General features: G+C 43.6%; 1 protein-coding gene across 1 annotated transcript in view; it reads left to right on the top strand.

Annotated features, from left to right (window-relative positions):
* Positions 1 to 15,386, top strand: part of LOC121282840 (immunoglobulin superfamily member 22-like) — a 94,468-nt gene that overhangs the window by 39,067 nt on the left and 40,015 nt on the right. The window contains exon 11 of the mRNA XM_041196652.1: positions 10,629 to 10,753. Within this exon, the coding sequence (XP_041052586.1) occupies positions 10,629 to 10,753 (125 nt within the window). The remainder of the gene's footprint in view (positions 1 to 10,628; positions 10,754 to 15,386) is intronic.

Here is a 15,386-nt window from a genome sequence, read left to right on the forward strand (position 1 = left end):
TATATTCCCTCAAATGGGAAAAGTAGGACAAACAAATCCAGAGCTCCCTGGATGAAAAAGGAGGTAGAAATTAAGATAAAGAAGAAAAAGTGTGCTTGCGACAGGTGTCAGGTAGAAAATACAATCGAGAACCAAGCAAAATACAGAAGGTTCAGAAGGGAGGTGAAAAAGTAAATAAGAGAAGCAAAGAGAGGTTATGAGAAAAGATTGGTAGCCAACATAAAGGAGAATCCCTAAGTCTTCTATTGGCACACAAATAGTAAGAGGATGGTAAAAAGAGGAGAGGGCCGATTAGGGACCAAAAGGGGGATTGACACATGGAGGCAGGAGGCTTGGCTGAGATGTTAAATGAATACTTTGCATCTGTCTTTACCAAGGAAGCAGATGCTACTGAAGCCACGGTGAGAGAGGAGGAAACTCTGTCACTAGAAGGATTCAGAATTGATAAGGAGGAAGTGTTGCATGAACTGTTAGTACTTAAAGTTGACAAGGCACTGGGACCGGATGAGATGCATCTGAGGATATTGAGAGAAACATAGGAACTAGGAGCAGGAGTAGGCCATTCGGCCCTTCGAGCCTGCTGTGCCATTCATTATGATCATGGCTGATCACCCAACTCAATAGCCTGCTCCCGCTTTCTCCCCATACCCTTTGATCCCTTTCACCCCAAGAGCTGTATCTAACTCCTTCTTGAAAGCATAGAATGCTTTGGTCTCAACTACTTTTTGTGGTAACAAATTCCACAGGCTCACCACTCTCTGGGTGAAGAAACTTCTCCTCATCTCAGTCCTAAATGGTCTACCCCATATCCTTAGACTGTAACCGCAGGATCTGAACTCCCCCAGCATCGGGAACATCCTTCCTGCATCTACCCTGTCTAGTCCTGTTAGAATTTTATAGGTTTCTATGAGATCCCCCCTTATTCTTCTGAACTCCAGCGAATATAATCCTAATCGACTCAATCTCTCCTCATATGTCAGTCCCGCCATCCCAGGAATCAGTTGGGTAAACCTTCACTGCACTCCCTCTATAGCAAGTACGTCCTTCCTCAGATAAGGAGACCAAAACAGCACACAATATTCTATGTGTGATCTCACCAAGGCCCTGTACAATTACAGCAAGACATCCCTGTTACTGTACTCGAATCCTCTGGCTATGAAGGCCAACATACCATTTGCCTTCTTTACTGCCTGCTGCACCTGCTTGCTTACCTTCAGCGACTGGTGTACAAGGACACCCAGGTCTCGTTGCACATTCCCCTCTCTCAATTTATAGCCATTCAGATAATAATCTGCCTCCTGTTTTTACTACCAAAATGGATTATTCTCACATTTATCCACATTATACTGCATCTGCCATGCATTTACCTACTCACTCAGCTTATCCAAATCACACTGGAGCACTTCTGCATCCTCCGCACAGCTCACCCTCCCACCCAGTTTTGTGTCATCTGCAAATTTGGAGATATTACATTTAATTCCCTCATCTAAATCATTAATATATATTGTGAATAGTTGGGGTCCCAGCACTGATCACTGCAGCACCCACTAGTCACTGCCTGCCATTCAGAAAAAGACCCATTTATTCCTACTCTTTGTTTCCTGTCTGCCAACCAGTTTTCTATCCATCTCAATACACTACCCCCAATACCATGCGCTTTAATTTTACACGCCAATCTCCTATGTGGGACTTTGTCGAAAGCCTTCTGAAAGTCCAAATAAACCACATCCACTGGCTCCCCCTCATCAACTCTACTAAATACATCCTCGAAAAATTCCAGTAGATTTGTCAAGCATGATTTCCCTTTCATAAATCCATGCTGACTCTATCCAATTCTGCCACTGTTTTCCACGTGCTCAGCTATTAAATCTTTTATAATGGACTCTAGAATTTTCTCCACTACCGATGTCAGGCTGACTGGTCTATAATTCCCTATTTTCTCTCTGCCTCCCTTTTTAAATAATGGGGTTACATTAGCTATCCTCCAATCTGTAGGAACTGTTCCAGAGTCAATAGAATCTCAGAAGATGACCACCAAAGCATCCACTATTTCTAGGGTCACGTCCTTAAGTACTCTAGGATGTAGATTATCAGGCCCCGGGGATTCATTGGCCTTCAATCCCATCAATTTCCCCAACACCATTTCCTTACTAATACTGATTTCTCACTAAACTCTGTGTTTCTCAACATTTCTGGTATGTTATTAGTGTCCTCCTTTGTGAACACAGAACCAAAGTATGCATTTAGTTGGTCAGCCATTTCTTTGTTCCCCGTTATAAATTCCCCTGTTTCAGACTGTAAGGGACCTACATTTGTCTTCACCAATCTTTTCTTCTTCACATACCTATGGAAATTTGTACAGTCAGTTTTTATGTTCCCTGCAAGCTTACTCTCGTACTCTATTTTCCCCTTCTTAATCAATCCCTTGGTCCTCCTTTGCTGAATTCTAAACTGCTCCCTATCCTCAAGTCTGTTGTTTTTTTCTGGCCAATTTGTATGCCTCTTCCTTGTATCTAATACTATCTCTAATTTTCCTTGTAAGCCATGGTTTGGCCACCTTTCCTGTTTTACTTTTGCGCCAGAACGGAATAAACAATTGTTGCAGTCCACCCATGCGCTCTTTGAATGTTTGCCATTGCCTATCCACCGTCATCCCTTTAAGTAACGTTTCCCAATCCATCATAGCCAACTCGTGTCTCATACCATCGTAGTTTCCTTTATTAAGATTCAGGACCCAAGTCTCAGAATCAACTACGTCACTCTCCATCTTGATGAAGAATTCTATCATATTATGGAAGTAAGAGAGGAAATTGCAGGGCCACTGGCTATAATCTTTCAGTCTTCCCTAGACTCGGGGGAGTTGCCAGAGGACTGGAGAATTGCAAACATATTACGCCCTTGTTCAGAAAAAGGTTGTAAGGATAAGCCAAGCAATTACAGACCAATCAGTTTAACTTCAGTGCCAGGGAAGCTTCAAGGGAAAATTATTCAGGATAGAATGGGTAGTCACATGGAAAAATGTGGGTTGACTCGGAAGAGCTAGAATGGATTTCTAAAGGGGAAATTTTGTTTAACTAACTTGCTGGAGTTTTTTGAAGAGGTAACAGAAAGGGTTGATTAGGGTAATGCTGTTGATGTGGTGTACATGGACTTTCAAAAAGCATTCGATACAGTGCCACACAACAGACTTGTCAGCAAAGTTATAGCTCCTGGAATAAAAGGGACAATAACAAAGTGGATAAAAAAATTGGCTGACTAATAGGGAACAGAGGGTAATGGTCAATGGATATTTTTTGGGTTTGTGGTGGAGTTCCCCAGGGGTTGGCATTGGAACCCTTGCTTTTCCTGATATATACTAATGATCTAGATTTTGGTGTGCAGGGGACAATTTCGAAGTTTGCGGATGATACAAAACTTGGAAGCATTGTAAACTGTGAGGAAGACAGTATAGAACTTCAAAAGGACATAGACAAATTGGTGGATTGGGAAGATAGGTGGTAGATGAAGTTCAATTTGGAAAAGCGTGAGGTGATGCATTTTGGTAGGAAGAACATGGAGAGATGATATAAAATAAGGGGTGCAATTCTTAAGGGAGTGCAGGAGCAGAGGGACTTGGGTGTTTATGTGCATAGATCACTGAAGGTGGCAGGACAGGTGGCAAGAGCATTAATAAAGCATATAGTATCCTGGGCTTTATTAATAGGGGCATAGAGTACAAGAGCAAGGAGATTATGCTGAGCCTATATAAGACACTAGTTACACCTCAGCTGGAGTATTGTGTGCAGTTCTGAGCACCATACTATAAGAAGGACATGAATGCATTGGACAGAGTGCAGCAAAGGTTTACAAGAATGGTTCCAGGAATGAGATACTTCAGCTATGAAGATAGATTGCAGAGGTTGGGACTGTTCTCCTCGGAGAGGAGAAGGCTAAGAGGAGATTTGATAGAGGTGTTCAAAATCATGAGGGGGCTGGATAGTGAAGATAGGGAGAAACTGTTTGCTCTCGTAACAGGATCGAGAACAAGAGGACACAGATTTAAAGTAATTTGCAAAAGAAGCAAAAGTGATGTGAGGAAAAACTTTTTCATACAGTGAGTGGTTTGAGTCTGGAATGCACTCCCTGGAAGCGTGGTGGAGGCTGGTTCTATCGAGGCATTCAAAAAGGAATTAGATGATTGTTTCTATGTGCAAGGGTTTGAGGAAAAGGCAGGAGAATGGCACTAAGTCATAATGCTCATTCAGGGAGCCGGTAAAGACACAATGGGCTGAATGACCTCCTTCTGTGCCATAACATTCTGTATTTCTGTGACTCCTAATTTTCTCAGCTTAATTTACACCCTTGATATTTGAACTTTTCATAAGAGTTCATGCCTGGATTAATTTTGTTAATGCCCTTCATCAGCTCAACAGTTATTAAGTCAATTTGAAGTCCAACCTTTTCCAGAGGAAATCAGCTGAACTTCTGTATCATCTTCTTATAGTTTAAGCATCTGATACATGCAGTTATAAATTATGAATATGATGTCAAACCACTGTACACTTTATGGCTGTGCAAAACAGAAACATTCACAAAACCATTCTCCAACCAAACTAACTGGATTGTTTATTGATAAGTTACCTACCTCCATGGATGAATGTTTGGTGATAAAGGCAGTAATGTGGTTGTGAGGCACTGGCACATTTCAGGACATTTGTAAGAAAAATAAGATGATAGTTGAAGAATGTTGAGTGATGATAGTGCGTTTCTTAAGTGATGATGACAATTTTGAAGAAGGATGGTACAATGCTGAAGGATAGAGACAGATTGAAGATGTCAGCAAGCCATGGGTCTGAAGGAAGTTGAGTGGTTTGGAGTTGAATTGGAAAAGGATTGAGTCAGACAATAGACGTCATGAAGACAAAGACAATGTTAACAGCTGAGGGGGAGATAGAAGAAAAATGGCAGAAAATTGAATACTCCTGTCACAGGTTGATTTGATAGAGAGTCAGTTGAAAATCTATGTATTGAGGGGAGAGAGAGAAGGTTCAGTTGGCGAGGCAGTGGCAAATATGAGGATTCTCTTGATTTTGGATATAAAGAAATCCATGAGTTCCTCACATTCAGGATATGGCTCAAGGATGGGACAATGTAGGAAGGAGGACTGAGCAAGTGGCTGCGATGGAGGAGAGAAGGTAGCTTTCCATGTGGATCTTGGAGTAGCAGGAAGAAAACACAAAGAGGATAACAACAGCAAATGCTAGAAATATTTAGCACATCAGATAGAATCCGGTGAGAGATAAACAGTCAATTTTTCAAGTCGATGAACTTTCATCAGAACTGGAAAAAGTTAGATGTAACACGATTTCAGCAAGTGCAGAGTATAGGTCTAAGAAAGACAAATAGGCAACAGTCATTGTAGAACAAATAGATTTTCTGGTCATTATCACATTATAGTTTGTAGAGGTTTGCTGAGCGCAAATCAGCCATCATGTTTCCTACATTACAGCAGTGGCGATGTTATGACCGATGCAGTTGGTAAAGCTGAGTTACTTTAAAACCCCAGAGGGAAACTTTAAACAACTGTCATAACCTATAATTTTAAGTGTTGTGTTTGAGATGTGACTCTAAATTCAGGAATCAGACCACCGGTTCTCGAAGTTTTACATTAAACTAAATGAAACATTTTATTAATTTACAAAAGTTAAAATATATATACATATGGCTACAAATTACTACTAACATAACTTTTAACAAATTCCCAAACTATTCTCCATTAAGGCAACATCAACCCATAGACTTAACCAGACACCAGGCAAAGCATTTTCACTTTACGAATTCAAAATGAGGTTCTTTTCACTTTGGTTCCTTTGAAGACAGTGGTAGGCTCACAACTGCTTTGATGTTACATTGTCTCTGCTCCGCACACCCGAAAACTGCAGAAGTTATACCTACCACCGCCTATTGAATGTAAATTCTCATTGTATCATTAACCGCTTCTAACAATAAAACCCCTTTCATAGTACCAATTTTATTAATAATATAAACGTATGGTTTGGTAGATAGGTGTCAGTTTTCACCCCACTTCATGAATGTTGTATTCAAAAAATGCAAATGTACGCTATCTCTCTTACATATCAAAACTAATACACATCAAAGCGCCCAGACCAGCTGGCTTTAATCCAATTAAGTCACACCCACTGACTAAACATCTATTTTAAAAGAAAAATATTTTCCAATAATATTATATATATTAATAGCTTCATGACAGGTGACATTTCCGAAAGTGCTTCATTGGCTATAAAACGATTGAGACATCTGGTGTCATGAAAAAGCACTACGTAAATGCAAGCCTGTCTGTTTGGTGATCTGCCAAAGGGTGGGTTTTCTGTTCATTTCTTGATGCCTCACGGTTCTGTGCTTTCCTTTTCAGTTGCTTGTAACAGCCTCCCATTTTCAACTTTAATGAGCGATATCACTAGGCAAAAGAATACATGAGGTGGTTTCCCTTTGCCTTCCTCATGTGTGCTTAAAGAAAGCACAATTATTCTTTCCGCAGGATCCTATGGCTGTGAGCAGCCATTGACCCTTGAGGTTCTAACTCTCCTGCCATCATCACCAAAGGTTTGCTGGTTTTGCCATCAGTCATAGCTTGTAACCTTGGGCATGGTACCCTTATCCGGGCCTGGTCAGGCTCACAACAGGACAGGGACAACCTACCCCTGAGGTCTCAAATGATCCTGCTACCCATATAATAGCAATAAGAATAAAAATGGAGACCCCTGAACTAGAGGGCACTACACATGAGAGAGATCTATTGTGAGCACGTGCATATAGGATATGAGCTGAAGAAGTTAATGACCTCAGTGATGTGAGAGTGTGCACTCAGGAGAAGTGTGCTTGGGATAAGGTTAATATGCAGGATTGAGAGCTATAATCTTGATATAGGCTAAAAAAAATTGCTTCGGACAGTGAGAGAAACTTGTGAGGAGAGTATGCAATTAAAAGGATATGAGAGGTGCATAATAGGGATATAATATTAGAACGCTTGGTTGTGCAATTATTAGAATGTTGAGGGTGCAAGAGAGTTAATCAGGAGGGCATGAAAGGACACAGTCAGAAAGTGTGTGAATGTGTAGTTGTGATGACATGAAAGGGGGTTTAGCAGGGTGCAATTGTGCAATTAGGCAGGTGTAATAGTGTTGGAAAGGTATATGAATATGTGGTTGGGAGAATATGATAATGTATGATTAGGATGAGGTGAATGTGTGTGAAGATTGGAAGGTTGGAATACATTACCAGGGAGATGTGAGTATCTGTGATCATGAGAGAATATGTGTATCATTTGGAGAATGTGAAAATGTATGATGGAGAGGGTGTGAGTATGTTGTCAGGAAGATGTGTAAATATGCAGTTGGTAGGGCGTATTGCTGTGCAGTTGGGAGAGTGATCAATGGGTGTGATAATAAGATGTGAAAGTGTGCAAGCAGCAGCTTGTAACAGTATTTGGGGTATTATGACTCAGCCGATGGTAAATGTTGAGCTGCTCAAATCCCAGAGGGAAACCTGAAACAATTGCCACAACTAATTTTCAGGTTGTATAAATTTCGAGATACATGCCTTGAATTCAATACTACTAAGAACACTAAGTCTAATAGGTTTTTATAAAACTAGATTAATCATTTATTAATAAGAGGAATGATTTTTAAATACATATGTAGATCTACAAATGACTACTATGTAGATTCTGCAAGTCTGTGCCAGTTACCCAGGCAGCTCCCATGATGCCTACATACTGAGACACTCCCAGGTGCCAAGGCTCTTCAGTGCTCCAGCTCAGCTGGATGGACAGCTACTGGGTGACAAGGGCTATCCACTCAAAAGGTGGCTCATGACACCTCTCCACCATCCCAGGACAGAGGCTGAGCAGCAGTACAATAGGAGCCATGCCTCCACAAGGGCCATGGTAGAGAGATCGGTCTTCTGAAGATGCGCTTCCGATGCGATTCAGGGAACGCACTGCAATACTCCCCAGATCGTGTGTCACTGATAGCGGTTGCATGCTGCACTCTCCACAATCTGGTGCTGGAAAGGGGGGACGCAGTGGAGGAAGAAGATGTAGACACAGATGCTCTAGCTGCAGACTATGAGTCCAGTAGTGAGTCCGAGGATGAGCTCACTTAGGGGAATGCTGAGGGGATAGACGCTGACCTGGGCAACCTCCAGGGAGGCAGGGACACCCGAGGGCTTTGATCCAACGATCCTTCAGTTAGCCTACCACAGATGGATCTCCAACACATGCCAGGGCTGCAGGCTCCATACCTCGAACCCTGAGAGCAACATTTACCTGGTTAGGAACTTTAACTATGTGACTTGTCAATAAAGCTCAATGACAAACAAGTCACTCATAATATCATGGGTTCCTGTACACCTGCAGAACTAATTAAGCACCCAGAGGCTTGTTGATAACTAAGACATTTAATGATTACATACTACAATACAGAAATGAAAGTGCATTAAAAGGTGTTGAGCAGCACACTGAATGAAAAGCAACTAATACGGGGGCAAAAGAAAACCACCAGTGTTGTGCCTAAGGTGATTTATGTTTACATTTGCAGGTGCTACATCTAGATGCTCCCCCCTCACCAGCACTGGCATTGGAGACAGCCTGCTCACTCTGCTGACCTGTTAGCCTTGATGACCTTGGCAGGCATCCTCTGGCCCGTGGAGCCTGTGCTGGCCCTGACTGGAAGGGAGCAGCCAGTGGCACGGCTGGCATCTCCCCAGTCACCGCAGCCTCATCAGATGCCACGGTTACTGGCAGAGGGGCGGAGGAGCTGCTGCCCTCATCTGGAGCGCCCTGAGAGGAGCCTGCAGAGACGACGTGCAGCTCGTGCGCCAACGTGAAGTCGCTTCAGACCTCCCTATTCACCATTGATGGATGGGCACCTAGCTGGGATACTGGGCGCTCAATCCATCTCCCACACCGACACTGACCAGCTGCGGTCAATGCCGCTGTGAGGGCTTGCTGGTCCAAGCGCTTCCTCAGGAAGCCCTTATTATTCTCCAGGAGGAGCCCCTCCATGAGAGTTGCCACTTTCTCCATGGAGGAGGCATTGTGCTCGGCCATGAGGGTCATTGCATTGCTCATGCTCTGCATGGACTCCTCCATCATGAAGGTCATGGCACGCATTCCCTCATGTATCTCCGCCAGATCTTCCTGCAGACTGTGCTGGACTTTCAGCATCTGCTGCCTCAGGGACAACTCCAGAGGCACATCATTAGCCACCGACTGAGCATGTTCCTGGTCTCCAGCAGTCCTCTGACACCCTGGGAACTCTCTGCCTCCACCTGCGCCCTAAGCGACTGTGAAGTGCCCTCACCACTGTGCACCGGAACACTAGCCGACGATCTTATTCCCACCGAGGTGCTGGTATCTGTGCTGGTGCCTACCTGGCTGAGATGATGTGACGCTGGTGTGTGTATATCTTCAGGGCCCTCAGAGGTCAGTGGCGGTCCCTCTGCCTCCTGAGTCTGGGCGTGCTCCGGAGAAGCTGAAAGGAAGAACAAGGACAGTTGATGAGTTGAAGTCGTTCCACTATTACTCTATTTTACAATAAATTCCAATAACATTATGAAAATTATTATATCTTATTGACAGGGGGTTTGTGAGCGAGTGAGATTGAAAGGTAATAAAGCATATGATTGGGAGGGGTGTGAATATATAATCAGGAGTATACATAAATAAGTGAGAGGACATAACATAAGAAATAGGAGCAGGAGTAGGGCATTTGGCCCCTCAAGCCTGCCCTGCCGTTCAGTAAGATCATGACTCCTCTTTCATGCCAGCTCCTCATAGCCCTCAACTCCCCAATATTTCAAAAATCTATCTACCTCCTCTTTAAATACTTTCAATGATCTCACCTCCACAACTCTCTGAGGTAGAGAGTTCCAGACATTCACCACCCTCTGAGAGAAGAAATTCCTTCACATCTTAGTTTTAAATGAGTGTCCCCTTATTCTGTAGCTATATCCCCTAGTTCAAGATTCCCCACATCTTCTCAACATCTACCCTGTCAAGCCCCCTCAGAATCTTGTACGTTTCAATAAGATCACGCCTCATTCTTCTAAACTCTAATGAATCAAGGCCTAACCTGTTTAGCCGTTCTTGATAGGTCAACCCCTTCATCCCAGGAATCAGCCGAGTGAATCTCTTTTGAACTGCTTCCAGTTGAAATGCCTGTATATCATTTCTTAAATACGGGGACCAAAACTGTACACAGTACTCCAGGTGTGGCTTCACCAACACCCTGTACAGTGTAACAAGACTTTCCTATTTTTAAACTCCAACCCCCTAGCAATACAGGCCAAAGTTCCATTTGTGTTCTTAATTACTTGCTGCACCTGCATGCTAACGTTTTTTGTTTCATGCACAAGAACACCTAGATCGCACAGTACTGCACTTTTTTGGAGTCTCTCTCCATTTATATAATAGTTTTCCATTTGATTTCTCCTACCGAAGTCCATGACCTCACACTTTCCTACATTAAACTCCATCTGCTCACATGTTCCATGTGGAGCCACAGTGTGTGCTGTGGCTATGGCTTTTACTACGCATTAACATATGTTTAATTTTTACACATTTCCAGAACGATTTGCCACAGTGAAGAGTGGAATGTCTGATGCCCACCCTCAGACAGGCCAACCTGCAGAATTTTGTGTGGTGCTGAATGACGAGAAAGTCGATGGAGTGTGGCTAAAGGATGGAAAAGAGGTTTGTGTATGTTAGCATGCAGATCATTATTATGAGTAACAGTAAAAGTTAATACTGAGAAAACCTCTAGCTACATTATGATTGTCGTGCTTCCTGGGTGATACTGACCCAGGAGACAATGGTGTAGTGGTATTGTTGCTGGACCAGTAATCCAGAGACCCAGAGTAATGCTCTGGGGACCCAGGTTCAAACCACTGCCATTGCAGATGGTGGAATTTGAATTCAATAAAAAATCTGGAATTATAAGTCTAATTATTGTCGATTGTTGTAAAAACCGATCTGGTTCACTAATATCCTTTAGGAAATCTGTCATCTGGCCTACATGTCACTAGGGCCTCTGAAATGGCCTATCAAACCATTCAGTTTTATCAAGCCGTGACAAAGTCTCAAAAAAGGAATGAAACAGACGGACCACCCAGCATCGAGCTAGGCACCAGAAATGACAACAGCAAACTTAGCCCTGTCGACCCTGCAAAGTCCTCCTGTTATCGTGTTATGTGGCACTACCACCGTGCTAAATGGGATAGATTTCAAACAGATCCAGCAACTCAAGACTAAGCATCCATGAAGTGCTTTGGGCCATCAGCAGTAGCAGAATTGTACTTGAACACAATCTGGGGCTAATGCCAAAATTGGGAGAGCTGTCTCATAGACTAGTCAAGCAACAGTCTGACATAGTCATCCTCAAGGAATCGTATCTTACAGCTAATGTCCCAGACACCACCATCACCATCCCTGGGTATGTACTGCCCCACTGGCAGGACAGACCCAGTAGAGGTGGCTGCATAGTTGCCCTGGGAGTCCTCAACATCGGCTCCGGATCCCATGAAGTCTCTAGGCATCAGGTCAAACATGGGCAAGGTAACCTCCTGCTGACTATCATGTATCACCTTCCCTCAGCTGAGGAATCAGTGCTCCTCCATGTTGAAGTCCAGTTGGAGAAGGCACTGAGGGTGGCAAGGGCGCAGAATGTATGGTGGGGGACTTCAATGTCCATCACCAAGAGCGGCTCGGTAGCAGCTCTACTGATCGAGCTGGTCGAGTCCTAAAGGACATAGCTGCTAGACTGGGTCGACGGCAAGTGGTGAGGAAATCAACAAGAGGGAAAAACATTTTGACCTCATCCTCACCAACCTGCCTGCTGCAGATGCATCTGCCCATTACAGTATCGATAAGAGTGACCATCGCAAAGTCGTTGCAGAGACGAAGTCCCGCCTTCCCAACGTGTTATGTGGCACTACTAGCGTGCTAAATGGGAATGATTTGGAACTGATTTAGCCACTCAAGACTAGGCATCCCTGAGGCACTTTGGGCCATCAGCAGTAGCAGAATTGTACTCGAACACAATCTGTAACCTCATGGCCCGGCATATACCCCACTCTACCATTATCATCAAGCCAGGGGATCAACCCTGGTTCAATGAAGAGCAGGAGGGCATGCCAGGAGCAGCACCAGGCAAACCGAAAAATGAAATGTCAACCTGGTGAAACTATAACACAGGACTACTTGCATGCCAAGCACCAAAAGCAACAAGTGATAGACAGAGTTAAGCGATCCCACAATCAATGGATCAGATCTAAGTTCTGAAGTCCTGCCGTATCCACTCGTGAATGGTGGTGGACAATTAAACAACTCCCTGGAGGAGGAGTTTTCCCAAACACCTCCATCCTCAATGATGGGGGAGCCCAACACACCAGTGCAAAAGAGAAGGCTGAAGCATTTGCTACAATCTTCAGCCAGAAGTGCCGAGTGGATGATCCATCTCAGCTTCCTCTGGAGGTCCCCAACATTGCAAATGCCAGTCTACAGCCAATTCGATTCACTCCACGTGATGTCAAGAAACGGCTGAAGGCACCGGATAGTGCAAAGGCTATGGGCCCTGATAATATTCTGGCAATAGTACTGAAAACTTGTGCTCCAAAACTTGCTGCGCCCCTAGCCATGCTGTTCCAGTACAGCTAAAATGCTGGCATCTACCCGGCTATTGGAAAATTGCCCAGGTATGTCCTGTACACAAAAAGCAGGACAAACCCTACCCAGCCAATGACCACCCCATCAGTCTGCTCTTGATCATCAGTAAAGTAATGGAAGGGGGTCATAAACAGTGTTATCAAGTGGCACTTGCTTAGCGGCAGCGAGCTAGCACTAAACTGCTCACTGACTCACTGTTTGGGTTCCGTCAGGGCCACTTGGCTCCTGAACTCATTACAGCCGTCGTTCAAACATGGACAAAAGAGCTGAACTCCAGAGGTGAGGTGAGAGTGACTGCCCTTGACATTGAGGCAGCATTTGACTGAGTGTGGCAACAAGGAGCCCTAGCAAAACTGGAGTCAATGGGAATTAGGGGGAAAACTCTGCATTGGTTGGAGTCATACCTAGCACAAAGGAAAATGGTTGCGGTTGTTGAAGGTCAGTCATCTCAGCTCCAGGACATCACTGCAGGAGTTCCTCAGGGTAGTGTCCTCGGCCCAACCACCTTCGGCTGCTTCATCAATGATCTTCCTTCCATCATAAGGTCAGAAGTGGGGATGTTCGCTGATGATTGCACAATGTTCAACATCATTCGCGACTCCTCCGATACCGAAGCGGTCCATGTCCAATATCCACGCTTGGGTTGAAAAGTGGAAAGTAACATTTGTGCCACACAAGTGCCAGGCAATGCCTATCTCCAACAAGAGAGAATCTAACCATCACCACTTGACATTTAATGGCATTACCATTGCTGAATCCCTCACCATCAATCTTCTTGGGCTTACCATTGACCAGAAACTGAATTGAACTAGCCACATAAATACTGTGGCCACAAGAGTAGGCCAGAGGCTAGGAATCCTGTGATGAGTAACTCACCCCCTAACTCTCCAAATTTTTAGATTATAGTTCTTGTTCACCATCTACAAGGCACAAGTCAAGGATGTGATAGAATCTTCCCACTTGCCTGGATGAGTGCAGCTCCTACAACACTCAAGAAGCTTGACACCATCCAGGACTCCACTTGATTGGCTTTCCATCCACAAACATTTACTTCCTCTGCCACCGGCAGAAGCAGCAGTGTGCACCATCTACAAGATGCACTGTAGGAATTCGCCAAGGCTCCTTAGACAGCACCTTCCAAACCCGCAACCACTACCATCTAGAAGGACAAGGGCAGCAGCTAGATGGGAACACCACCACCTGGAAGTTCCCCTCTAAGTCACTCACCATCCTGATTTGGAAATATATCGCTGTTCCTTCACTGTCGCTGGGTGAAAACCCTGGAACTTGCTTCCTAACAACACTGTGGGATACTTACACCACATGGACTGCAGCGGTTCAAGAAAGCAGCTCACCACCACCTCTTCAAGGGCAACTAGGGATGGGCTATAAATGCTGGTCCAGCCACCGAAGCCCACATCCCATGAATTGATAATAAAAAAATACAGCTGTTGGTTGTGGTACAGGCTCTATACATTTATCCCCTTCCACGCCTACTCATCAGCCTGAGTTTGGAGGGCACCCACCTGCGAACAAAGGAAGAAGCTAGGAACAGGAGTAGGTCATTTCGTAAATTAACCCTATTCTGCAATTCACTCACATCATGGTTGTTCTATGACCTAACTCTTTTGTCCGAGATCCTTTAATACCTTTGGATAACAAAAATCTATTGATCTCAGATTTAAAATTAACAATTGATCTAGTGCCTATTGCCATTTGCAGAAGAAAGTTCTAATCTTCTATAACCCTTTGCATTTGGAATTGTTTCCTAATTTCACTGCTGAAAAGTCTAGCTGTGATTTTTAGATTATAGCTCTTCGTCCTAGACTCTCCAATTAGTAGAAATAGTTTCTTTCTATCTAATCTATCAGCTTCCCTTAATACTTTGAAAACTTCATTCAAATTATCCCTTAATCTTCTAACTTCCAGGAAATATATCACTAGTTTATGTAATTTGTCCTTGTAATTTAATCCTTGGAGGTCAGGTATCTTTCTGGTAAATCTGTGCTGCACTCCTACCAACGCCAATATATCCTTCCTAAGGTGTAGTGCTCAGAATTTCTCCCAGTACTCCAGGTGTGGTTTAACCAGAGTTTTATATAGCTATAGCATAACTTCCACCCCTTTGTATTCTAGTTCTCTAGATATAAAGGTTATACTTTCTGATTATTTTCCGTACCTGTCTATGATATTTTAATAATCTAATTACTTAGATCCTTTGTCTCTTTGGACCTCTGCTGTTTTTACCTTTTATCCACTTAGAAAGTGGGGGACCCTTTTTGGTCCAAAGTGGATGAAATCCACTTGCCACAGTGTTACCCGTTCACCTATAATTTTATACTTCCATTTGCACTACTTACAATGCCGCCTATCTTTGTATTATCAGCACATTTGGATATGTAGCTTTTTATCCCATTTTCTAAGTTGTTAATAAATACAGTGAATAGTTGAGGCCCCAATGCAGACCCTGTGGGACATCATTAGTTATAGTTTTCCAATTAGAGTACCTGCTTATTATCCCTAATCTCTGTCTCCTGCCTTTTTGAAGAGGTAACAGAGGGGGTTGATAAGGGTAATACTGATGATGAGGTGTACATGGATTTCCAAAAAATGTTTGATACAATGCCGCAAAACAGACTTGTGACCAAAGTTTTAGCTCATG

Source organism: Carcharodon carcharias, chromosome 10 (assembly GCF_017639515.1).
Source record: "Carcharodon carcharias isolate sCarCar2 chromosome 10, sCarCar2.pri, whole genome shotgun sequence".
NCBI lineage: Eukaryota > Metazoa > Chordata > Chondrichthyes > Lamniformes > Lamnidae > Carcharodon > Carcharodon carcharias.